Here is a 24,384-nt window from a genome sequence, read left to right as displayed (position 1 = left end):
ATTGTGGTGGGATTGTCCTGTGCTGTGTAGGATGCGAGCAGCATCCCTGGCCTCTACCCAGTAGATGCCAATAACAACTCCCCTTAGTTACAGCAACCAAGACTGTTTCCAGACATGCCAAATGTCCCCCGAAATCGCCCCCAGTTGAGACCACCATTCTAAACTATCTTGGTATGATTCCTTCCAGCCCCAAATCAGCCTTGCCAGCCCCAAAGCTTTCTTTCCCTTTTCTTATCTTTCTATGCCACATTCCTTTTCAATGAAGGACATCCTCCTCGTCGTGGGAATGTATTATTTCTGACTAATTATCTGAGCCGGCAGGAACCTTCCTTTGGCTCCATTAAAACAACAGAGGGAGGTGGGAGCAATCAACATGACTTAGCAGGTATCTAAGCTATTACCAAAGGAAAATATGCTCAGGAAATACCAGGAATTTGATTGCAGACAGCTCAGAGAGTTCGGGATTCTGGCCCTAGCTCAGCTAGCTCGCTCCCCTGGGGCTGGCACAGCTGTGGGCACCTGGCCTGATCGCCCTGCCTGGCCCTGAGCCTACCTGTGTGCAGGAAAGCTCACAACCTTTGCCCTTCCAGAACAAGCTGGCCATTCACAAACCATACTAAGGCTCCTTTTCTGTGTGTCCTGTGTGTGCATCAGGCCCTGCCCTGGGCATCTTGGGAGTGCCGCCATCTTCCCTCCTGCCAAAAATCCACCTCTCCCCTTTGCCTTGGATCCTTCTCTTTCTACAGCTCAAAGAACCTGGCATTGCACAGCCCAGCTCTGTCTTTGTTTTTATTCCAGCCCCTTCTCCTTTGCCTGTAAGGTGTTCTACTGCAGCATATGCTAAGTACAACCATGAAGACCCATGTGTGCTCAAGGACAGGAACTAGGAGTCTGTCACCTCTCTCTGGGCCTTTCCTCATTCCCACACACCTCTCCAGTGACCTCCTTTTTCCCTCCTCCCCTCCACAGTCAGACCACTTGGCTTGTCCTCACTTCCTCCCCGCAGTCACTCCTCAATCTCTGCAGCGTTTCTGCCTCTAGATGTCATTGACACTGCTTTCCTCAAAGTCACCAAGGACCTTGCTGTTTCTGAATATAATGTCCATGTCTTCCTCCTCTCCCTTGATCACCCAGTTTCTTTCATCCCGCTGCCTACTGCTCCTCTTGGGGGCCCCTCACACCACTCTCCTGCTTCCCCTGTCTCTCCAGTTCCATCTCCCTGGCCTGACTTCTTGGCTGAAAGGCCATGGCCTCTTGGAGCCCTGACCTGGGCCTACTTCCCCTCCCATGCTCTCCCCAGGTACCTCCTCCATCCCCAAGGTGTCAGTTACCATCTTGTGCTGATGATTTCCAAATCCACATCCCCACCCGCCTCCCCAGAGCTTCAGAACCCCGGCCAGCACACCCCAGGCCTGTTAGTGTCGCGCACAGCCTGTTTACCGTGTGCTTACCGTGGGTGCACACCTGGGTTAAAGATTTCACCAGGTTGTCTCATTGCAACTTCACAACCACACCTTGAAGACCGCATGTGAATGGCACCCCTGGAGCAGTTCAGCACGACAGCCCTGGATCATATCTCCACATTCATAGTATAATAGGTAAACTGAGGCTCAGGCAAGAAAGTGAATGGCCCAGCAGTAACAGCCAGGTGGGGCTGGCTCTGAAGCTTTACCCTCAGTGCTCAAGGGCCAGCCCCCAGCAGCCAGGAGCACGTTCTCTTCAAACATTTACCCTAAGCATGTTGGAAACATTTCTCCTTTCTTCTCCTTTCTCCCCCACCACAGTTCACCAATGCAGCCCCTCTACTTACTGCCCCACACCCTCATCCTCAGCGCCTGCACACCCAGGCCAGGGGAAGAGATGGGGACTGCAAATGCGCATGGCAGCCCACAGCACCAAAGGACAGTGCACGCCCATGGCATTTCACGTGGACTGCCAACTAAGTGCTTTGGCACACCATGGTTCATCTGCTCTGAGGCTTGTGTTATTTTACAGCTTTACCTCTCTGAATTTGGGATGTGTCTCCTAGGCAGCCTTGTGGCTTCATGGCAATGTCCATGTGGCCTGTTAAACCGTAGTATATCTTACAGCCAGTAGTCACTTTAGATTTGGTAAATTATGTTACATTGTCTCATCAGAGCCTCATAACAAGACTCTGAGGTGGGTGTCATTATTCCCATTTCACAGCTCAAGAAACTGAGGTTCAGAGAATGTGTTGCTCAAGGCCACACAGTTAGGAAGGTGCAGAGTGGGGACTAGAACCCAGGTCTCCTCACTCCCTGGCCCTGTGCCTCTTCTGAGCACAGTACAAGGGCATAGGCTCTTCCACCTACTGTTCCCAGTTCCTTCCCCACCCCACACTAGCCAGCACCAGCTCCACCTAGGGGATGGGGCTCTGCTTCCTACCACCCGCCACCAGGGTCAATCAGGATCAGACGAGTTGCCTCTGCTGCTCCTCTGAACTTTGGGGCTCCGGGCAAATGGCTGGGGTGCAGACAGGCACTGCGAGGAGGGAGGGGCCCAGCACTGCCTAGGCTGTTGCTGCTGCCCACAGTGACAGCAGGCCCGGATCCTTCCCCTCTCCAGTACTTCGTCTTCGACTTCCATGTCTCTCCTGATGTCATGTTCGACAAGATCATCAAGATTTCGGTGAGTGGGGAGCAGCCCCTGGCAGGCAGGACCACTCCCTCAAACTGCACTTTTGTGCACACTTGAGAGGAGACCCCTCTGTCTAGACCTGTCATAAAGAGGCAGTGCCATGCCTGGACACATGGCTGAGCAAGTGGGGCACAGGCTGGATTCTGGCCCCCACCCACTCCCTTTCATCCGGTGCCTCTGAATAGTGTATTCGCCCGTACATGGTGGCCAGCGAGAAGCTGGCGTGGGCAGGAGGAGCTGATGCTGAGCCTCAGCAAGCCACCCCACTCTGCCAAATGCCCTCCCGCTTCATCATAAAGCTCAGGTCCCACCACTGCCCCGTGGAAGGCCTCACCCTCGCCCGGCCTGACGGGTGGGCTGTGGTTCTGCCTGAAAGGTGATTCACTCCAAGAACCTGCTACGCAGTGGTACCCTGGTGGGCTCCTTCAAAATGGACGTGGGAACCGTGTACTCGCAGCCAGGTGAGTACCTGCGCATGACCAGTTGGTCGAGGTGTACACGGCTCACGGAGCATAGTGCACAGGGCCCTTCCCGCTGTGGCGGTTCCTGGGAAAAGCCTGGCAAGGACCACAGTCTGACGACTGTTAGTACACACAGCCATCTGGCCTGCGGAGAAGTGGCGCGCACAGTCTGTACACAAATGCAGTGAGCAACTGCGCACCCAGTCTGGTGGGTTCTCATTCATAATTAGGTCGGTAACTCCGCCCAGAGCCTGGAAGGAGCTCCATCGCACGCTCAGGAGCGCATGGCAGGCTGGCGCATCACTGGCCATAGGCAGGCTAACGGGTAGTGGTAGAGAATGCAGTGAGGGAAACCCGTCACAGCCTGCAGAGGGGCTGCACCTAGACTCCTGCCTCCTGGGCAGAAAGGAACTCCCTTCCACCCCTCACAGGACCCTGCCATCCCCTGTTACAGTTGAGGCTCAGAGCCAGGGCTTGCCCCAGCTGCACAGCTGGTCGGGGGTGAAGCCAGGCTGCGTGTCCCCAGAGCCTCGCTGAACTCACTATCCAAGTTGAACGCGGTGATGCTCTCAATCCAGATGTAGTGTGGTGGCCCCTGAGGGACTCTGGTCTCTGAAAACACTTCTTACAAGAGCCCCAGGCTCTTGGGCAGCCATGTGGGCTCCATAGCGTCTTGTAGGCCAACACCAGTGGGGTTGGCAAGGGAACCCCAATGGGTGGCCCAGAGGGCTTGTGAGGTGGGCCAGGCAGAGGAAGTGCCTCAGCCTGCCAGATGACAGCTCACCCCGTGGGCAGGTTAGGGGCCATCCCATGTCCCTGAAGTGAATGCACTGCTCAGAGTGCTGTAATGACCCCATTAGGCCCCTTGACAATGACAACATAATTTCACCCAATTGTCACATTTGACTCTCACAAAACAGTAATGTAGGCAGCAGCGTTTCTTCCCGTTTTGTAGATGAGATAAATGAGGCTAAGAGAAATGAAGGGGCTTGGAGACACCACTAAACTAGTAAGTTGAACAAATTGGTGATCAGTTGTGGTCAACCTAAGAGATGTCCGCTGGCGCACATTACAACTGTGACTCAGACCAGGGAATCTAAGTCCAAAACCAAGATTATACATACAAAAATCACAAGATCATAGAACACTCAAGCTGCCCAAGACCTGAAAAACATTTAGTCCAGCCTCTCTGTGAAGAAAAACTGAAGACCAGGGTGTTGAAGGGGTTTGTCCACCATCTAGGAGTAGCACCCCTGTCTCCAGCTCGCAGACCAGTACCTTTACCACCACCCCACACATGCCACAGCCCTCAGCGGAGGGCAGCCCTGCTGACTGTCAGTGCTGTGGGGAGCAGGGAAGAGTTGGCCTCCTGCCATGTTGCTTCCCTGGAAGCATGCATAGCTGTGGACCACTTGCGTGGAATGACTAGCATCCCTGAGGATGAGCTCCTCCCAGGGCTGAGCAGTGGTCCCGGTACCATTGGCGGGCCTGAGGCCAAGAGCCAAGAGAGAGTCAGGGGGTGGAGAAAAAGGCAGAGGTTAGTCTAATATGGACCTCTGGGCTTCTGGGTAGTAAAGTTCTGATGAGGAAACCACCAGGGCATCAGTAAGTGCCAGACATTGGGCTAAGCTCACTGTCCCAGCAGGCCTCACCCTCACAACCCCATGTAGGCGTCATTCCCATTTCACCATAAGGAAACTGAGGCTCAGCAGGCTTAAAGTGCTGGTCCAGGGCCACACTGTGAATAAGGAACAGAAACAGGATGTGGGCCCAGGTCTGGGTGAGACCAAAGCCAAGGTCTCCACTCGGGTAACTCACCTTGAGATTTGCTGCTCCTGCTGAATCCAGCCCTGAGCCTGGTGCCCTCCCAGGGACAGAAGAGCCTGAAGTCACACGGGTCCTAGAGTTGAGACCCAGTGTTTTTACTCTGATGTCTCCAGTTTGGCCGGGGCTTCTTGATGAGTCCTTGGTTCCAGCCAGGGCACTGTTGGACAGCATGCTCCCAGAGACACTCCTGGGTGCTGCTGGGGAGCTTTGGGTGGTGTCAATATCTCTTGGAACTGGAAGGGGTTTCCTGAGAGATACTCTTCTCACCCTGGCAGGACCACATTTGTCATTTGTACCACCAGATGCAACAGCAGGAAACTGTTTACTCTTTGCTACTCTCTGTTGGGAGTGAGGATGGGCCATACACTCATCCTCACAGATCACAGAGGAAGTCTGGGCCATACACTCATCCTCATAGATCACAGAGGAAGGTGGAGCCATAGCCGTACACTCATCCTCATAGATCATAGAGGAAGTTGGGGCCATACATTCATCCTCATAGATCAAAAAGGAGGTCTGGGATGCAGCAACTTCCCCAGCTGGGCTAGCCTTGACTGGCAGGTGTCAGCCCCAGGCTGAATGGAGGTGAAATGATGTTTCTGGCTGGTAAGCATATAGCTCAGGGTCTCATGTGGTCCTTGTATCTCTAGCCTGAGATCACACAGTATTAGGACTAGAAGGGCCTCAGAAGTCATCAGTCAAGTGTTAACCTGATGTAGGGACCCCCACAGCACCATCTCTGATTGGTCATCTAACCTTACTTAGTCCTCCCAGAAATGGGGCACTCACTACCTCTTATTTTAGATATCTTCACTTTCTTTGGGTCATCTCAAAATCTGTTGCCCTGTAACCTTCACCCACTTTCACAGGTCTCTCTTTCAGGACAAAAAGAAAATTAGCCTTTAAATTTGAAGGCAGATTTTACATTCCTCCTGAATCTTACTCTCTTTCCTTTCTAAATGTCCCCAATTCATCTAACTATGCACACCTCTATACATCTACCCCGTATCCATCCGTCCACTCACCCACCCATCTACAAATCCATCCACCCATCTGTCGACAGATCCACCCACCCATCCATGTATCCATCCATCCACCCACCCACCCATCTATCCATTGGTCCACCCACCCACCCATCCACGAATCCATCCACCCACCCACCCACCCACCCACCTGTCCACAGATCCACCCACTCACCCATATATCCATCCATCCACCCACCTACCCATTCATGTATCTACCCACCCAGCCATCCACAGATCCATCCACCTACCCACCCATCCACAGATGCACCCACCCATATATCCATCCATCCACACACCCATCCATATATCTACCCACCCACCTGTCCAGATATTAATGGCTCCTTCTATCCAATAATCCGTCTACCATCTGTCCATCTATCTCTCAGCCGGCCAGGCAGCTCACCACCCATCCCTCTGCCCATTTCTGCACCCAATTATTGAGCAATCTGTCTATCTCCTCATCCGACACACATCTGCTCTGGCAAGACCTGAAGTTCCTGGGATACCTGGGACATGGCCCCTCCCCGGAGGCCTGCCAGCCTGGTTGAGGCTCTCCAGTGTCTCCTCATCCGTGTGCCTTCCTGCCCTCTCGCCTTGCTTGTCCCTCTCTTCAGACTCTACTGTGGCATTATCTTTTCTGAGACACTGGTGGCCTGGCTATTCTCAGAAAGGCCAACCTCTGCACACAGCCCCTAACATCTCCGGGAGCCCACCAGGGCCACAGGCTTGCAGGACGCAGGCCTGGGCTACAGTAGAAGGTGGAAGAGGAGGGAGTGAAGGAGGGAGTGAAGGAGGGAGGTGCTGAGTCCCAGAGAGTTTGGTGCCCACAGAACATCCTGGGAAGCAGATTCCTAAGGCACAGTGATGTGCTTCCCTCTGCTTGCCCACGGGGCTTAAAGTAAACCTGAAGGAGCAAATCCTTCCTAAAGTGCCTCCTTCCCTGACATCTGTCCTTCCCTCCACACAGTCGTAGGCTATAGGACACTGGGATGAGACTGCCAGTCCCTGTCTTTAGGAGACTCTCAGTCTAAAATCAGAGACAAACAATGCCCAGATGAGCACAGTGCACAGTGAGATGGGAAATGTGCATAGAGAGCACAGAGAACAAACACCAAAGAGCCCAGGATCAACTCTTCTGAGGAAGTCAGGGAGGGCTGCACGGAGGAGAAACTTGAGCAACATGAGTAGAAGTTTACAAATTGAACAGGGAGAGAGAGAGATGGAGGTGGAGAGAGCAGGAATGAGGGCGTTCCAAGCTCAAAGAGCAGCAGATGTAAAGGCATGGAGGTATAAAAGGGCAAATCCGCAACACATGTTCAGCAAGGAGGAACACAAGGCTGGGTGGGCTCAGCAGAGTGAATCAGGGAGCACTAAATCAGGAGCCCACAGGCCGTGCCTTTTGTCTTTACCCCAAGGCACTGGGAAGCCCCAGAAGGAGCTGAAGATGAGGAGCAGGAGCGTGAGCCTCCCCACCTGGGAAGGCCCTGTGGGCAGCTGTGTCCTTCACAGCTATGTGAAGGCTGGCTGACTGGGGTGGGGCCATAGAAGAGGCCATAGGCAGAAAGAACCCAATTAGGAGGGGGCTGTCGCACTTCCAAGTCACACCACTCGTGGGACGTATGTCCATGGGTGGGCCATCCACCCACTGCCCCAGCTCCAGAGGACCTCAGACTCTATCACCCCCTGGACTAGGGACAGGCAGAGCCGTGGTCCCAGGTCTCGGGACTCTAGGGGCCAAGAGAACATTTGGCTCTGCCACCCCTTGGCCTCCCCTGAGCACTGGGAGACGCCCTGGGTTGGGGGGTCTGGTGCAGTGCTCCCCCCCCTCACCACTGCAGAGCACCAGTTCCATCACAAGTGGGCCATCCTGTCGGACCCCGACGACATCTCCTCGGGGCTGAAGGGCTACGTGAAGTGTGACGTCGCCGTGGTGGGCAAAGGGGACAACATCAAGACGCCCCACAAGGCCAATGAGACCGACGAAGATGACATTGAGGGGTGAGGCCCAGCTACCCCAGCCCCTGGAGTCTGAGCCAGCCCTTCCTTCCCCCAGGGAGTTCCCGATGAGGGTTTGCTCAGAGTACCTGCCACCCATCTCCCTCACCCTGCTCCCGCCCACTCTCCCAAACAGCCCCACTCTTCCGAGGCAGGGCAGGGGCAGCGGGTGATGGAGGATGACTGAGAATAACAGTCCTTTGACATCCTTTCTGCCAGTGAGAAACGGTGTGGGAAGAATCGATGCTGGCAGACCAGAGCCAGCAGCTGCTGGGTCCTGAGTACAGTAGCAGGGTAGTGCTGGGAGAGCCACGGTTTCTTCTGGTGTGCCAATTCCAGGCAGCTGATAGCAGCTGTTGAGAAATATTCTGTGACCTTGTCTGGAGTCAGTGGATGAAAGTGCTGGGATCAATGAATCCTGTTTTTGTGAGCTGGAGGAGAGAGAGTGGCTACTATGAAGTTTTTGTTTACGAAACAAAAGATACGGCACAGTACTATAAAACACTGACGATAATACTAAGACCGTATCCCAATGCACAATCTACAAAGCACTCATGTGTTAGCGTGCTTGAGCCGACCATATACTTGGGAAGTGGGTATTACTACAGCCACCTCAACAGTGAGGAAATGGCAGCTCAGTGAGATGGGAGATTTGCCCAGAATTCCACAAGGGGCAAGTTCCATGAATACAAGTGTCTCATCCCAGCCTAGCTCCCCCAGCCGTCCCTTAGAGACTGTGCCAGGACCCAGGGGTGTGTAGATGCCAGGACGGGGGCTGGGGACCTGGACCCGGCCACAGTTGCCCTGGCTGTATATGCTGGCAGGAACTTGCTGCTCCCTGAGGGGGTGCCCCCAGAACGCCAGTGGGCCCGGTTCTATGTGAAAATTTACCGAGCAGAGGGGCTGCCCCGTATGAACACAAGCCTCATGGCCAATGTAAAGAAGGCTTTCATCGGTGAAAACAAGGACCTCGTGGACCCCTATGTGCAAGTCTTCTTTGCTGGCCAGAAGGTACTGGGGTATGAGGTACAGGAGGCGGGAGCTGGATGACAGGCATCACAAGTGCAGGCTGATGGGCATGGGGCCTGGGGCAGCTGGGCGGGTAAGAAAAGGCTGGAAATCATGTCGGCCAGGGATGGGCTTAGAGGATCCTCCCTGCCTCCTGTAGTCCTTAGACTGAGAGCTGCACAGGGGGCATGAGAGGGAGGAGAGGTTGGGGGTATGGGAAGAGTGAAGACAAGTCCACACACAGGCATGCATGCACACATGCACCCACTCACGCACGCACACCCACTCACACACGCACACATGCACCCACTCACCCATGCACACATGTGCCCAGTAATACATGCACACATGTACCCACTCACACACACACCCACTCACACATGCACGCACACAGACACACACACCCACTCACACAGACACACACCCACTCACACACGCACACATGCACCCACTCACCCATGCACACATGTGCCCAGTAATACATGCACACATGTACCCACTCACACACACACCCACTCACACATGCACGCACACAGACACACACACCCACTCACACAGACACACACCCACTCACACACACATGCACACGTGCACCCACTCACCCATGCACACATGTGCCCAGTAATACATGCACACATGCACCCACTCACACACACACACCCACTCACACACGCACGCACACATGCACCCACTCACACAGACACACACCCACTCACACACACACGCACACATGCACCCACTCACACACGCACACATACACCCACTCACCCATGCACACATGCGCCCAGTAATACACACACACATGCACCCACTCACACAGACACACACAGCCACTCATACACGCACACATGCATCCACTCACACACACATGCCACGCCCTCACCCACGCTCCCCCTTCCACCAGGGCAAGACTTCCGTGCAGAAAAGCAGCTACGAGCCCCTGTGGAATGAGCAGGTGGTCTTTACAGACCTCTTTCCCCCGCTCTGCAAACGCATGAAGGTGCAGATCCGAGACTCGGACAAGGTCAACGATGTGGCCATCGGCACCCACTTCATTGACCTGCGCAAGATTTCTAATGATGGAGACAAAGGTCAGCAGTGGGAGACTGGGTGTGCTGGGGGGCAGGGAGTGGCCTGAAGGGAAGGAGTGAGACCCCTCACTTCACACCACCACCATCAACTCCAGACCTCAGCCTCACAGGTGCTTCCAGGGCCTTGCCAGCAGCCCCTGCCTCAAGGGGAGGGTGTGGATTTGTGGCTCAGGTCGGCTCAGAGCCGGCCTGAGCCCAGCTGACTGGATTTGACAGTTAGTAGTTCTGTGACCTGTTTCACATTTAAAGTGAAAATAATAATGATTATATGATATAATAATTATAGTATGAATATGCATATCATTGCAGTGTATATACCGCATTTGTATATAATTACAGTGTGTATATATGTAATACTTAATAGTAGTGCCTATCTGCAGACTCGCAGAGACTGACCACCTCCTAGGATCCCCGCCCTGTGGTGGGTTCCAAGGACATAGAGTGAGATAAGAATCTATTCCTGGATCAAAGTGCTCACTGTGTATTAAGGAGATAGATGTGCTACCAGATGGTCAAAACATAAGGCAGAAGACACAAAAGGCCACACGTTGTCTGATCCATGTATGTGAAACATCCGGCAAATCCAGAGACAGAAAGTAGATTGCCGGTTTCCAGGTGCTAATGGGAGGGGATTGGGACCAACTGCTAAATAGGTGCAGAGTTTCTTTTGAGGGGGTGGAACTGTTCTGGAATTAGATGATGGTTTTTAACATAGTGAATATACTAAAAACCACTGAAATGTACACTTTAAAATGGCGAATTTTATGTCATGTGAAGTATATCTAAATTTTTAAAATGCTATAAGTGTGTTTTTTAAAAAGGCAGAATAAAAAGCAAATGAACCAAAAAAAACGGATCTTGTGACCCCTGTCAGAGTCCTGACAGATCTTAGCCATAAGAGAAGGGACTTGTGCCTAGGAATTGTGAAGGTTTCGTGAGGAAGCAGCATTTCACAGGCACAGATGGACAGGAAGGGAGGGGTCTGCACCAGCAGGGTGACCATGGTGGGACAGAGCTGCAAAAATGGCACAGAACCGAAGGTCCTACTGGGGACTTGGAAGGACTAGCTCTGTCCTACAAATAGACTGTTGGCAATTCCTACTCCAATTTGCAGGAAGCAGAAAGCTACACTCTGCTTCCCCACCACTTCCAGCTCAGACCCCCGCAGGGAAGAAATAGACCCAAGAGAGTACTCCACCCCAGCACAGTATAAGAAGGCTGCCCCACATCTGAATAACACACATGAAGTTCTCAGCTCAGCACGCAGGAGCTGGAGGCCAGGGACCCCCAAAAGAGGCCCCTCTTCCCCAGGGAACCCTGGATGTGATACGGCTCCCTCGTTTTTCTCCCCATTGCCACAGGCTTCCTGCCCACACTGGGTCCAGCCTGGGTGAACATGTACGGCTCCACACGTAACTACACGCTGCTGGACGAGCACCAGGACCTGAACGAGGGCCTGGGGGAGGGTGTGTCCTTCCGGGCCCGGCTCCTGCTGGGCCTGGCCGTGGAGATCCTGGACACCTCCAACCCTGAGCTCACCAGCTCCACAGAGGTGCAGGTGGAGCAGGCCACGCCCATCTCGGAGGTGAGACCCCAGGCACTGTGCTGTCCCCCAGGGCCTCCAGTTCAGCCTCCTTCCCCCCAAAACACCTGGGTCCCAGACTTTGGCCTGTTGCTGCCCTGTCTACGGGAGGAGTCAGACCAAAGGATGAGGCTCCTCACCAGGAAGCAGAGGCTCCCACTCAGCCCCTCAACAGGACTGTGCCCTCATTCACTGCCTGCCTGTGCTCTATCTCACGACGGCCACCAGGTCTCACGACGGTGCCTCCCCTCCACCCCTCTTCCCAGCCATGGCTGTCCCTGTGGTGTCTGGAGCCAGCCCTGCTTCCATGGATATCCAGGCTGGGGGGCCATCGGGGTGTGGGCTGCCTGGCCCCAAAGCTGGGTGGGATGCCCCCACCATCCACCCCCAGGGCCTGTCTGTGAGATGGAAGGAGGCCTGGCCCCCGACCTTCCACCCCTACTCAAGTTCAAGAATGGTTTGAACTGCCTCCCCACAGAGCTGTGCAGGGAAAATGGAAGAATTCTTTCTCTTTGGAGCCTTCCTGGAGGCCTCAATGATTGACCGGAGAAATGGAGACAAGCCCATCACCTTTGAGGTCACCATAGGTGAGTGCTGGGCCCACAGGGGGCTTCAGGTGTAGGTGAGTGCTGGGCCCACGGGGGGCTTCAGGTGTAGGTGAGTGCTAGGCCCACGGGGGGCTTCAGGTGTAGGTGAGTGCTGGGCCCACGGGGGGCTTCAGGTGTAGGTGAGTGCTGGGCCCACCGGGCACTTCAGGCCTAGGCTGCAGGTGGTAAGTGTGAGGCTCTGCACCTCAGCCCTGTCCTCATGCCTGTAGGGGATGTTGACCCCTTTCCCCTGAGAGGCCTCAAGCACCCAAGAAACACCTTTATGTGTGCTTGTGGTAGACCATGCTCCATAAAGGGGCCGACCCTCAGCTCCACCTACAGGGTGAGGCTGTGTTTGGGACCTGGGGCAGAGAGCGAGGAGAGGCCCTTCCCTGGGCTGCAGAGGAGAGAGTGGGAACTCAGGCCGCGGCCTGGGCCAGGGCTGGGCCTCCTTGCACTCAGGTATCATCAGGACTCCCTGACTCTCAGCAGAGTGGGAACACAGGCACCTCTCTCAGGCTAATGCTGTGTCACATCTGAGCCCCATTCCCTGACTCTCCCTCTTCCTTTTCCCAAATCCAAGGCAGCACCGGCTTGGACTGTGGGAGGGGCCTGGGGGGGAACACACTCTATGCCTTCTGGGCCCGTTCTGCCTCCAGGCAACTATGGGAACGAAGTTGACGGCCTGTCCCGGCCCCAGCGGCCTCAGCCCCGCAAGGAGCCCGGGGATGAGGAAGAAGTAGACCTGATTCAGAACTCGAGTGACGACGAGGCCAGCGATGGCGGGGACCTGGCCTCAGTCTCCTCCACCCCACCAATGCGGCCCCTGGTCACCGACAGGTGGGTCCAACCTCCCATCCCCCTGTGGCCTGGCCCTCCCACTTCCCTGGGCCCCCAAGACCTCACCTCCCACCTCTGCCCACCCCAGGAACTACTTCCATCTGCCCTACCTGGAGCGAAAGCCCTGCATCTACATCAAGAGCTGGTGGCCGGACCAGCGCCGCCGCCTCTACAATGCCAGCATCATGGACCACATCGCTGACAAGCTGGTCAGGGCCAGGCCAGGGGCCAGCAGGGGTGGGGTCCTGGGGAAGAGGGTGCTGTCAGAGGGCATTGCCTGCAACACACAAAGCTGGTCTGCCCAGGCTGCAGGAATGGCCCCAGCAGGACCTCTGTTCCCATCCTCAGCCCCAGGTCCCAGGGCACAGACAAGAGCAGGAGCCACCTCTAGTCACTGCAGCCTCCAACAAACCCCGGGGCCAGAGTGTTGGGTTCCCTGATTTTTCCAGAAATCTTAAAAGCAAGGCTAGGGAGACAGTTGTGGTGGCTCACGCCTGTAATCCCAACACTTTGGGAGGCCAAGGTGGGTGGATCACCTGAGGTCAGGCATTCGAGACCAGCCTGGCCAACATAGTGAAACCCCATCTCTACTAAAAATGCAAAAATTAGCAGGGCTTGGTGGCGAGCGCCTATAATCCCAGCTATTTGGGAGGCTGAAGCAGGAGAACTGCTTAAACCCATGAGGCGGAGGTTGCAGTGAGCCAAGATCGTGCCACTGCACTCCAGCCTGGGTGACTGAGCAAAACTTCATCTCAAAAAAATAAATAAAATAAAATAAAATAAAATAAAATAAAATAAAATAAAAAAGCAAGGCTAGGGAAGGGAAATGGGGAGAAGGGAGAAGCGAGCAGTGTCTGAAGCTCAGGAGCTGCCCCCTTCTCCTCCGCCCACCCCTCTCCCTGCCTGACCCATGGGCACTGACTGGGCGAGGAGCGCAGCTGTTGGCCTGAGACCTCCTTCTCCCCAACCTGGGGGAGCAGGGACCAGCAGATAATCCCACCCTTCCCTGAGATGTTGCTGTTCCCTGTTGAAGTTCCCTGAAGCTCAGCCAGCTCATATTTTATAAAAATGAATTAAAACCTCCAAAAAAGTCAAGGCTAATATGAGGTTTGCTCCCAGCCCCCTACCAGTGTCCTCCTTGTCACCCCTGTCTTGTGACTATAACCACAATTAAAGCCCACAGCCTTTGCAGTATGATCTGGGCCTACAGTTGTCTGCAAGGCTTCCCGCTAAGGAGTGGGGTACTAGCTGACCGGTGTCTCCTGTGGGACCTGGGTCTCCCAGCCCTCCCAGTGCTCTCAGAGCCAGAGCCACTCCCTCTTCCCCCAGGCATCTGTTCCCATGCCCTGCCACAGGCCCCAGCATTTTGTAGTGACGTCAGGATCCTGGGTTTCCCTCTGTCTCTGGCCAGCCATGAGCCCCCTGCCTAGGCCTGAGTTCTGCCCAGGCCCTGTGAGCCCACCAGAACCACAGAGTCACAGTCCAGAGGTGGCTTCTTCCTTCAGGAACTGAAGAACCCACGAACACCAACATCTCCAGGTTCTGAGAACAGAACCTGGGAAATTGATGACTTCCTCATAATGACCGATACTCAGGACGGCCCTAGCAAGAGCTCCCAGATCATGCGGTCCCTCACTCCCCTGATCAATGGGGAGGAGACATTTAGGAAGGCTGGGGAGGCTGGGGAGGTGGGGCTGTGGCCCAGCATCACTGGCACTCCTGGTTCACAGGAAGAAGGCCTGAACGACGTACAGGAGATGATCAAAACGGAGAAGTTCTACCCTGAGCGTCGCCTGCGGGGCGTCCTGGAGGAGCTGAGCTGCGGCTGCTGGTGAGAAGCCGGGGGGCGGCAGGTTGGGGCAGGACAAAGCAGAACTGGACAAAGGGGACCCCGCCAGGGCTGGGTAGATGAGGAAGAATCTACAGAGCCCCTGCTTGTCAGGCTCTCTAAATCCAAGCTCCCCCTATCCCCAGTCGCTTCCTCTCCCTCGCTGACAAGGATCAGGGCCACTCATCCCGCACCAGGCTTGACCGGGAGCGCCTCAAGTCCTGCATGAGGGAGCTGGTGAGGACGCGGCTGGACCGCAGGGACTGGAGGGAGGGCCTGGCTGTGAGAAGGTGTCACAGCTGCCTCTGTCATGGCCCGAGCTGTCCCCCGGTAGCTGGGCTCCGCTGACACCCCCTCCCACACAGGAAAGCATGGGGCAGCAGGCCAGGACCCTGCGGGCCCAGGTGAAGCGGCACACGGTGCGGGACAAGCTGAGGCTGTGCCAGAACTTCCTGCAGAAGCTGCGCTTCCTGGCAGACGAGGTGCGGCCCAAGGCGAGGGGGCTTTGCCTTATCCAGGGTTGGCTCTCTGAGGTCCTTCAGGCTCAGGGGACTCAGTCAGGAGGCTGGACCCTCTTACCCATTGCCCCTGGCCACTCCCCACCCCACCAGCCCCAGCACAGCATTCCCGACATCTTCATCTGGATGATGAGCAACAACAAGCGTATCGCCTATGCCCGTGTGCCCTCCAAGGACCTGCTCTTCTCCATCGTGGAGGAGGAGACCGGCAAGGACTGCGCCAAGGTCAAGACGCTCTTCCTCAAGGTGCTGGAGGGGGCAGGATGGATGGGGGCCTGGATCCTTTCAGGGGAGCAGCAGCTCCACCTGGGGCTGGAGGGCCTGAGTGACAGAGTGAGGCCTTCAAGCAGTAGGTGCTCAGAGAAGAGCTGAGAATGGGAAGGAGGTGGGGGAAGGAGGTGAGGGAAGGGGTGCGGAAGGGGTAGGACGGCTCCCTGCCCATCTCCCTGTCTCCACTGGACCCCAGCCCAGCAGGATGCTGTGAAGGGGCAGGGCAGCTCTGACCAGGGCCTCTGCCAGCCCCTGCCCCTTCCCCACCCCGTGGGCCCTGGCAGCCGTCAGGCTCCTGATGACCCCATGCCCACCCCCAGTTGCCAGGGAAGCGAGGCTTCGGCTCAGCAGGCTGGACAGTGCAGGCCAAGGTGGAGCTGTACCTGTGGCTGGGCCTCAGCAAACAGCGCAAGGACTTCCTGTGCGGCCTGCCCTGTGGCTTCCAGGAGGTCAAGGCGGCCCAGGGCCTGGGCCTGCACGCCTTCCCGCCCGTCAGCCTGGTCTACACCAGTGAGTGAGGACCCCTCACTCGAAGCCTCACCTGGGAGGGGCCGGAGGGGCTGCCCATCCCAGAACCTCAGGCTGCCCTTCCCCACAGAGAAGCAGACGTTCCAGCTCCGAGCCCACATGTACCAGGCCCGCAGCCTCTTTGCCGCCGACAGCAGCGGACTCTCAGACCCCTTCGCCCGCGTCTTCTTCATCAATCAGAGTCAGTGCACAGAGGTGAGGGCCTGGGGGGAGGGAGTGGCTCTGGCTTTGAGAGTACCGGGAAGCCTGTGAGCCTGTGGGGCCTAGGACCTGTGAAGCCTGTGAGCCTGTGGGGCCTGTGAGCCTGTGGGGCCTGGGGCCTGGGGCCTGGAGACTGTGGGGCCTGGGGCCTGGGGCCTGGAGCCTGTGGGGCCTGAAGCCTGGGGCCTGAAGCCTGGGGCCTGAAGCCTGTGGGGCCTGGAGCCTGTGGGGCCTGGAGCTGTGAGCCTGTGGGGCCTGGAGCCTGTGGGGCCTATGAGGCTGTGGGGCCTGGAGCTGTGAGCCTGTGGGGCCTGGAGCCTGTGGGGCCTGGAGCTGTGAGCCTGTGGGGCCTGGAGCCTGTGGGGCCTGGAGCTGTGAGCCTGTGGGGCCTGGAGCTGTGAGCCTGTGGGGCCTGGAGCCTGTGGGGCCTATGAGGCTGTGGGGCCTGGGGCCTGGGGCCTGGAGCCTGTGGGGCCTGGAGCTGTGAGCCTGTGGGGCCTATGAGCCTGTGGGGCCTGGAGCTGTGAGCCTGTGGGGCCTGAGGCCTGGAGCCTGTGGGGCCTGTGAGCCTGTGGGGCCTGGAGCTATGAGCCTGTGGGGGCCTAAAGCCTGTGGGGCCTGGGGCCTGGAGCCTATGGGGCCTGGAGCCTGTGGGGTCTGGGGCCTGGAGCCTGTGGGGCCTATGAGCCTGTGGCGCCTGGAGCTGTGAACCTGTGGGGCCTGGAGCCTAGAGCCTGTGGGGCCTGTGAGCCTGTGGGGCCTGGGGCCTGGAGCCCTGTGGGGCCTAGAGCCTGTGGGGCCTGGAGCCTATGGGGCCTGTGAGCCTGTGGGGCCTGGGGCCTGGAGCCCTGTGGGGCCTGTGAGCCTGTGGGGCCTGGAGCCTGTGGGGCCTGGAGCTGTGAGCCTGTGGGGCCTGGGGCCTGGAGCCTGTGGGGCCTAGAGCCTGTGGGGCCTGGGGCCTGGAGCCCTGTGGGGCCTAGAGCCTGTGGGGCCTAGAGCCTGTGGGGCCTGTGGGGCCTCTGAGCCTGTGGGGCCTGGAGCTGTGAGCCTGTGGGGCCTGGAGCTGTGAGCCTGTGGGGCCTGTGAGCCTGTGGGGCCTGGAGCCACAGGTCAGCCAGTGCCCCGGTTTCTCAGGGGAAGCCCTGCAGATAACTGCAGACCCGGGTCACACTGGAAAGGCTACGGGCTTTAGTTGTGGTTATATTCACAAGACAGGGACAACAAGGAGGACGTTGGAAGGGGGTTTGGGGCAAACCTTACACTGGCCTTGATTTTAAGATTTCTGGAAGAATCAAGAAATCTGTCACTCCTGCCCCCAGGTTCTGTGGAAGTTGAGTGAGTAGGGGCAGCTCCTGTTCTTGCATCTGCCCACCCTCTGTCACTTGTCACCTGTCTCCCCACCCCATGCTGCAGGTGTTGAATGAGACCCTGTGTCCCACCTGGGACCAGATGCTGGTGTTCGACAATCTGGAGCTCTATGGCGAAGCTCATGAGCTGAGGGACGATCCGCCCATCATTGTCATTGAAATCTACGACCAGGATTCCATGGTATGGGTGGGCTCTGGTGCCAGGGACCTCAGCAGCACCCACCTGGCCCTTGTTCCCTGCACTCCACCTGCACTGAGGCTGTGCCGGCCACCTCCGCCACCCACCCGCAGAATTCCTTGGCCAGGTGCTGACTGGGAAGCTGGGAGTGAGGGCTGACACCCAGTGCCTCCAGGTGCCTCCTGCCAGCTTGCGACAGCCTGACCCCTTCCCAGGCCAGGACATCCTCACCTCCTGTCACCAATGGTCCGAGCCCTGGAGATGTGCTGGCAAGTCCTGCTGTCACTAGCCTCCTCACCCCGGGGCTTCCTGAACCCTGCCCACACTTACCACAACCAGTAACAGCCTTGCCGTCCTCCGTGGAGATTCTGGAGCAGGAAGTAAGGGATTGGGGTGACTCCCGAGAGTTAGTGAGCCACCTTCTCACGTACCACCTCAGCTGCTGAGGTGCCCAGATAGCCCTGGACTAGACGTAGGAGGACCTCATGTCTAGTCCTGAGCTATTCACTGACTGCTTGGCCTTGAACAAGTGTTTGGTGGGCCCTGAGACTTGGTTTCCCCATCTGTAAAATGGGGTGATCACACCTGTCCCTTACAACAACTCATGTGGCTGTGGTAAGGACTAAACGAGATCACAGGTGTGGACAGCAAGCACCAAGAGGCATCTGGGTTGTTTGTTGTGTCAGGGCAAAGCTGACTTCATGGGCCGGACTTTCGCCAAGCCCCTGGTGAAGATGGCAGATGAGGCGTACTGCCCACCCCGCTTCCCGCCCCAGCTCGAGTACTACCAGATCTACCGTGGCAATGCCACAGCTGGAGACCTGCTGGCGGCCTTTGAGCTGCTGCAGGTGGGACACAGGGAAGAGAGACTGAGGCCTGGCAGCTGGAGGCTGGGAGGAGGGGCCTAGGGCTGGGGGCTGGGGCCTGGGGTTGGGGCTTGGGGGTGGGACCTGGGGGTGGGACCTGGGGGTGGGGCCTGGGGGTGGGGCCTGGGGGTTGGAGTCTGGGACTGGAGGCTGGGGCTTGGGGCTGGAGCCTGGGGCTGGAGGCTGGGGCTGAGGGCTCAGACCTGGGGCCTGGGGGTTAGGGCCTGGGGGTTGGGGCCTGGAGCTGGGGCTTAGGGGTGGGCCTTGGGGGTAGGACCTGGGGGTGGGCCCTGGGGGTTAGAGGCTGGGGTCTGGAGTCTGGGACCTGGAGGCTGGGGCCTGGGACTGGGGGCTGGGGCTGAGGGCTGGGGCCTGGGACTTGGGGGTTAGGTCCTGGGGGTTGGGGCCTGGAGCTAGGGCCTGGGGCCTGGGGGCCTCTCTCCTTCCCATCCTGACCGAAGCTAGGGGAGTGGTTCTTAGGGGGTTTTCCCTGTCTCCCCAGATCTCATGGCAAACAATGCATGGGGAGAGAGACCCTGTCCCTGGGCTCCCCAGTGTGTGACCTATGACCCCCATTCCCCAGATTGGGCCAGCAGGGAAGGCTGACCTGCCCCCGATCAACGGTCCGGTGGACGTGGACCGAGGTCCCATCATGCCTGTGCCTGTGGGCATCCGGCCCGTGCTCAGCAAGTACCGAGTGGAGGTGCGAGGGCCCTGTGTGGCCTTTCCCTTTCAGATGAGGACACTGAGGGCCCAGGAGGGGAAGTGGTTTCTCATCCCCCTCCCATCACCATCACCAGGAGCCAGCAGACCCAGGCTCCTGCCCCAGCCCAGGGCCTGCCCCCGTCCGCACCAAGTCGCACTCCCATGTCCCAGCACCGTGCCCGGCCCTCCTGTCTGCACCCCTGGCTCTGCACCCCTGACTCTGCACCCCTTCTCTGGGCAGCCCCACTCTCATCTCTGAAGGATGCCCCTCCTCTGCTCTCCTGGCCCTGCTCTGGCCCTTTGAAATCTGGGGTGAACTTCTGCCCATGCTACTACCCAGTTCCTTCACGGATGGTCCAGCGCCCCTACGGCGGCTCCCTTGACTAAGGGGTTCTCTGCACGCCCCTCAACCTCTCCCAGGTGCTGTTCTGGGGCCTACGGGACCTAAAGCGGGTGAACCTGGCCCAGGTGGACCGGCCACGGGTGGACATCGAGTGTGCAGGGAAGGGGGTGCAGTCATCCCTGATCCACAATTATAAGAAGAACCCCAACTTCAACACCCTCGTCAAGTGGTTTGAAGTGGTGAGTGCAGGCCCCGGCGGAGGACGTCCTGTGGCCAGTGTGGCTCCACTCAGCCAGCCGGCTTCCTCTGCCCCTTCTCGGAGGCTCAGGCTCCTGTCACCAACACCCCAGGACCTCCCAGAGAACGAGCTGCTGCACCCGCCCTTGAACATCCGCGTGGTGGACTGCCGGGCCTTCGGTCGCTATACACTGGTGGGCTCCCATGCCGTCAGCTCCCTGCGACGCTTCATCTACCGGCCCCCAGACCGCTCGGCCCCCAGCTGGAACACCACGGGTATGGCCACACCCACCCTGCCACCAAGCCTGGCTCCATGCCACCCAGGGAAGGGCTCCAGGTCTCAGTCCAGTCCAAGCTGTGGCCAGAGTTTGCTCCTTGGGTCTGAGGGATGGCACAGAAGAAGGTCCACTCTGGTAGCCAAGGAAGGCTGCCCAGGGCGACCCCAGCTCTACGGCCAGAGAGGGCAGAGCTGGAGACAGCCTGGGAGGGCCTGAGGGCACAAGGTCCCTTGTGCTGGCTGATGGAGAAGACCCAGGCCTCTCCGCCACCTACCTCCCGCCGGCCTCCACAGCTCCCCCTTCTCTTGGGCTCTCTTCCTCCCTCCCCATGCCCATCTTTCCTCGCTTGACTGCCCTGTCCCCCTTTCCCTCAGAAAGTTCCAGAATCAACTTTAGTTCTCTGCACCTTCCTGCCCCGCCAATCTCACTGTTCCTCTTGCTCCTTCCTCTGCCTGTCTGTCCATCTGTCCATCTGTCCAGTCAGGCTTCTCCGGCGTTGCCGTGTGCTGTGCAATGGGGCCCCCTCCTCTCACTCCACAGGGGAGGTCGTGGTGAACATGGAGCCAGAGGTACCCATCAAGAAACTGGAGACCATGGTGAAGCTGGATGCGGTAAGGCGGGTGGGGTCAGTCCCCCGCTGGCTGGGAACGTGCAACTTCGTGTGACACGTCCTGTGAACCAGACTATCTGCCCTGAGAGAGAAGGACACTAAGAACCTCCTTTGGCATGTGACTGTTGGGGGCTGACCTTGATTGTGTGTCCAACCAGCTCCACCTAACACTGTCCTGGAATGCACGTGCCTGCGTGCATGTGTGTGTGTAGTGTGTAAATGTGCAGGAGTGCGTGCATGTTTGTGGTGTCCACATGTGCATGTGTGCATGTATGTGCATATGCACGTGCATGCGTGTGTGTGGTATGCATGTGTGCGTGTGTGCATGTGATGTATGTGCATATGTGCATGCATGTGTGTGTGGTGTGCATATGTGCATGTGTGCATGTGTGCATGTGGTGTGTGTATGTGCCTGTGTGCATGTGTGTGGTGTATGTGCATATGCACATGCATGAGTGTGTGGTGTGTATATGTGCATATGTACATGCGTGTGTGGTGTATGTGCATATGCGAGTGTGCACATGCATGTGGTGTGCACATGTGCATGCATGTGTGTGGTGTGCATATGTGCATGTATGTGTGCATGTGTGTGGTGTACATATGTGCATGTATGTGTGCATGTGTGTGGTGTGCGCATGCACAGGTCTGTGCATGCATGTAGTGTGTGTACATATGTGCATGTGTGTGGTATGTAAATGTGTGTGCATGCGTGCATGTGGTGTATGTGCATATATGTGTGCATGCATGCACGTGGTATGCATATGTGCATGTGTGCATATGTGCATATGGTGTATGTGGATATGTGGATGCATGGGTGTAAATGTGCATGTGGCATGCATGAGTGTGGTATATTTGCATATATGTGCGCATGTGTGTGTGGTGTGCATGTGTGCATGCATGTGTGTGGTATGTAAATGTGCATGTGTATGTGTGCCTGTGGTGTACGTACATATATGTGTGCATTCGTGTGTGTGGTGTGCATATGTGCATGTGTGCATGTGTGTGTGGTGTGTAAATGTGCATGTGTGAATGCATGAGTGTGATGTGTGTGCATATATGTGTGCATGTGTGCTTGCGGTGTGCATATGTGCATGTACACGTGCGTGCATGTGCACTGGTATGCGGTATGTGTATATGAGAGACAGAGTGAGCCATCACAGTTTATTATAATCACCTGCCGTAATTTTTACTCCAACAAATGACACCATAGGTAATGATTCCTTAAGAGATCATCAGTGTCCTTTCCAAAGGGTCCCTGGGTTTTCCATTCCAGCCATTCACAAATGACACTTCCCTGGCCTGGGTCGGAGGAGGATTTCCAGGTGGAAGCCCCTTATTCCTCCTGGCTTTCGGACTAAGACCCTTCATCTGCCAGAGAGAGACCTACCACCTGGTGGTTGGGTGTGGAAGTGGCCTACAAGCTGCAGACCCTACAGGGAAGGGCAGAACGTGGGCCAGCCTAGAACACACGCCCTTGTTCCTTTGGCCACCCAAAGAAACATCCTCACTCAGACCCTTTGCAGACTCACCAGTCAGAATGCCATTATTAAAGCAAAGTTGACCTTGAGGGCACAGGGGCTGCCAGCACACAGTAATTTCCATCTCGGCTCCTCCACACGCCCTGTATTGGGCCACTGCCTGCCACTCCAGGCCCCAGTGACTAATTCTGCCCCTGTCTCCTTGGTTCCTCTGCAGACTTCTGAAGCTGTTGTCAAAGTGGATGTGGTGAGTGTGGGGGCCATGCAGGGGCTCTGGGGTGAGAGGGTCCTGTATTGGCAACAGTGTCAGGTCAAAGGGTCCAGCATCAGGGAACCCCCGCCCCCACATGATTGGGCCAGCAAATCTCCCCCAGGATGCAGTGAAAAAGAGCTGGGTGAGTGCAGGACTCAGTGCCAGTCCTGCCTGGGCCAGTGGATCACACGGGCAGGTCATGACCCTCTGTGGCCCGTGGCACCTCCTCCATTAAACAAGACCCTGCCCCTTGGACATAGGTGGCCCCACAGAGCCTTATGGAACCCAAGGTTTCCTGCTAGCAGATGACGGAATGGGTGGAGGCCCTCGGGATTGTCCAGGCAGGAGGGGCCCATGTAGGACTCTGGACCTGGCCAACCTACAGGCTGAGGAGGAGAAGGAGAAGAAGAAGAAGAAGAAGGGCACTGCAGAGGAGCCGGAGGAGGAGGAGCCAGATGAGAGCATGCTGGACTGGTGGTCCAAGTACTTTGCCTCCATTGACACCATGAAGGAGGTGAGACCTCGGGCAGGGTGAGGGGAGGCGACCCCCTCCACACTCAGACCCTCCTGTCCAGCTTCTTTCCCACAGCCCCTGGAGCTGGGTCCCACCTCCATTCATGTGAGCTTGGGATGGCCTTATCTCGCATCCTTGAAATCCTAGCTCAGAACTCACCTTCCAAGATGATGGTCCCATCTGCCTTCCCTGGCTTGGTTTCCTTTTGTCCTCATTGACTCATTCCACAAATGCCTCTTGGGTATATGCAATGAGCCAGGCTCCATACTAGGTGCTATGGGAGCCAAAAGATGCCATACCTGCCCTGATGGGCCCCTGGTTTACTGGGCAAAATAGACATGTAAACAGAGACTTAGAGGACTATGTGATAACAAAGGCAAATCATGGCTTGGGGGAATCAGGGAAGGCATCCAAGAATAAGTGACCTTTGTGAAAAAGGAGAAACATGTTCTCAGAGGCCATAAGGGAACAAATACTTATCAGTAGTCCTTACGACTCTTCTTCATACTGTTTTGTTTTACACATCTTGGTCATCGGCACGTGAATGATTCTTCCCTTGTTACACATATGTGGGTTCCATCTGTTGGTCAGACTGCAAGTCCCAGAAAGTGCATTTCTCTGCTCTCTTGTTTGTGTCCTCTGCCTGCTGCCTACCTAGCTCAGTGCTCTGACTGGCCACCTGACCAGGAAGGGCACATGCCTGCAGTTGTGTTTCCTCAGTGGGGCTGGAGCTGATCCAGCCACATTCTCTCCCAGGCCCTTTCTGCAGCCTAAGCTAGGTGTGATATTTATTAGAGCACACATTAAGCTGCTGTAGCAAGTTACAGTGACGTAAACAAGACAACAGTTTCTTTCTCACATAGCATCTCAGAGAGTGGGGGTTAGGCTGGTATGGTGGCTCAGTGGTGTCAAGGACTAAGATCCTGACCTCTTGTTTCTGACATCTGTAGAGTTGGAGGTGACTCAACATCATGTTCTAATTCAAGTGCACAGGAAAGGTTAAAGAGGAGAGGAGGCATATGCTTTTCTTTTTCAGGGCCCAATCCAGAAGTTGCACATATCACTTCCACTCACATTGACCAGAATCTAGTCCCTTAGCTACACTTATCTGCAAAGGAGGCTGAGAAATGTAATCT

The 24,384-nt window shown here is 56.6% G+C and overlaps 1 protein-coding gene across 2 annotated transcripts in view; it reads left to right on the top strand.

The window, feature by feature from the left end:
• OTOF (otoferlin) overlaps window positions 1-24,384 on the top strand; it is a 103,387-nt gene that overhangs the window by 66,727 nt on the left and 12,276 nt on the right. For both annotated transcript variants that reach the window (XM_038006674.2, XM_038006673.2), the window contains exons 10-32: window positions 2,587-2,649; window positions 3,035-3,119; window positions 7,810-7,969; window positions 8,791-8,977; window positions 9,879-10,065; window positions 11,427-11,650; window positions 12,126-12,234; window positions 12,894-13,074; window positions 13,163-13,283; window positions 14,805-14,905; window positions 15,049-15,139; window positions 15,268-15,384; window positions 15,514-15,666; window positions 16,011-16,200; window positions 16,289-16,413; window positions 17,833-17,967; window positions 18,651-18,812; window positions 19,414-19,533; window positions 19,956-20,117; window positions 20,229-20,391; window positions 20,934-21,004; window positions 22,699-22,728; window positions 23,120-23,248. In XM_038006674.2, the coding sequence (XP_037862602.2) occupies window positions 2,587-2,649; window positions 3,035-3,119; window positions 7,810-7,969; window positions 8,791-8,977; window positions 9,879-10,065; window positions 11,427-11,650; window positions 12,126-12,234; window positions 12,894-13,074; window positions 13,163-13,283; window positions 14,805-14,905; window positions 15,049-15,139; window positions 15,268-15,384; window positions 15,514-15,666; window positions 16,011-16,200; window positions 16,289-16,413; window positions 17,833-17,967; window positions 18,651-18,812; window positions 19,414-19,533; window positions 19,956-20,117; window positions 20,229-20,391; window positions 20,934-21,004; window positions 22,699-22,728; window positions 23,120-23,248 (3,066 nt within the window). The remainder of the gene's footprint in view (window positions 1-2,586; window positions 2,650-3,034; window positions 3,120-7,809; window positions 7,970-8,790; window positions 8,978-9,878; window positions 10,066-11,426; window positions 11,651-12,125; window positions 12,235-12,893; window positions 13,075-13,162; window positions 13,284-14,804; window positions 14,906-15,048; window positions 15,140-15,267; window positions 15,385-15,513; window positions 15,667-16,010; window positions 16,201-16,288; window positions 16,414-17,832; window positions 17,968-18,650; window positions 18,813-19,413; window positions 19,534-19,955; window positions 20,118-20,228; window positions 20,392-20,933; window positions 21,005-22,698; window positions 22,729-23,119; window positions 23,249-24,384) is intronic.

This window comes from Chlorocebus sabaeus, chromosome 14 (genome assembly GCF_047675955.1).
Source record: "Chlorocebus sabaeus isolate Y175 chromosome 14, mChlSab1.0.hap1, whole genome shotgun sequence".
NCBI classification, from domain to species: Eukaryota; Metazoa; Chordata; class Mammalia; order Primates; family Cercopithecidae; genus Chlorocebus; species Chlorocebus sabaeus.
The sequence above is the reverse complement of the archived record's forward strand: the minus strand, read 5'-3'. Positions and strand labels throughout refer to the sequence as shown.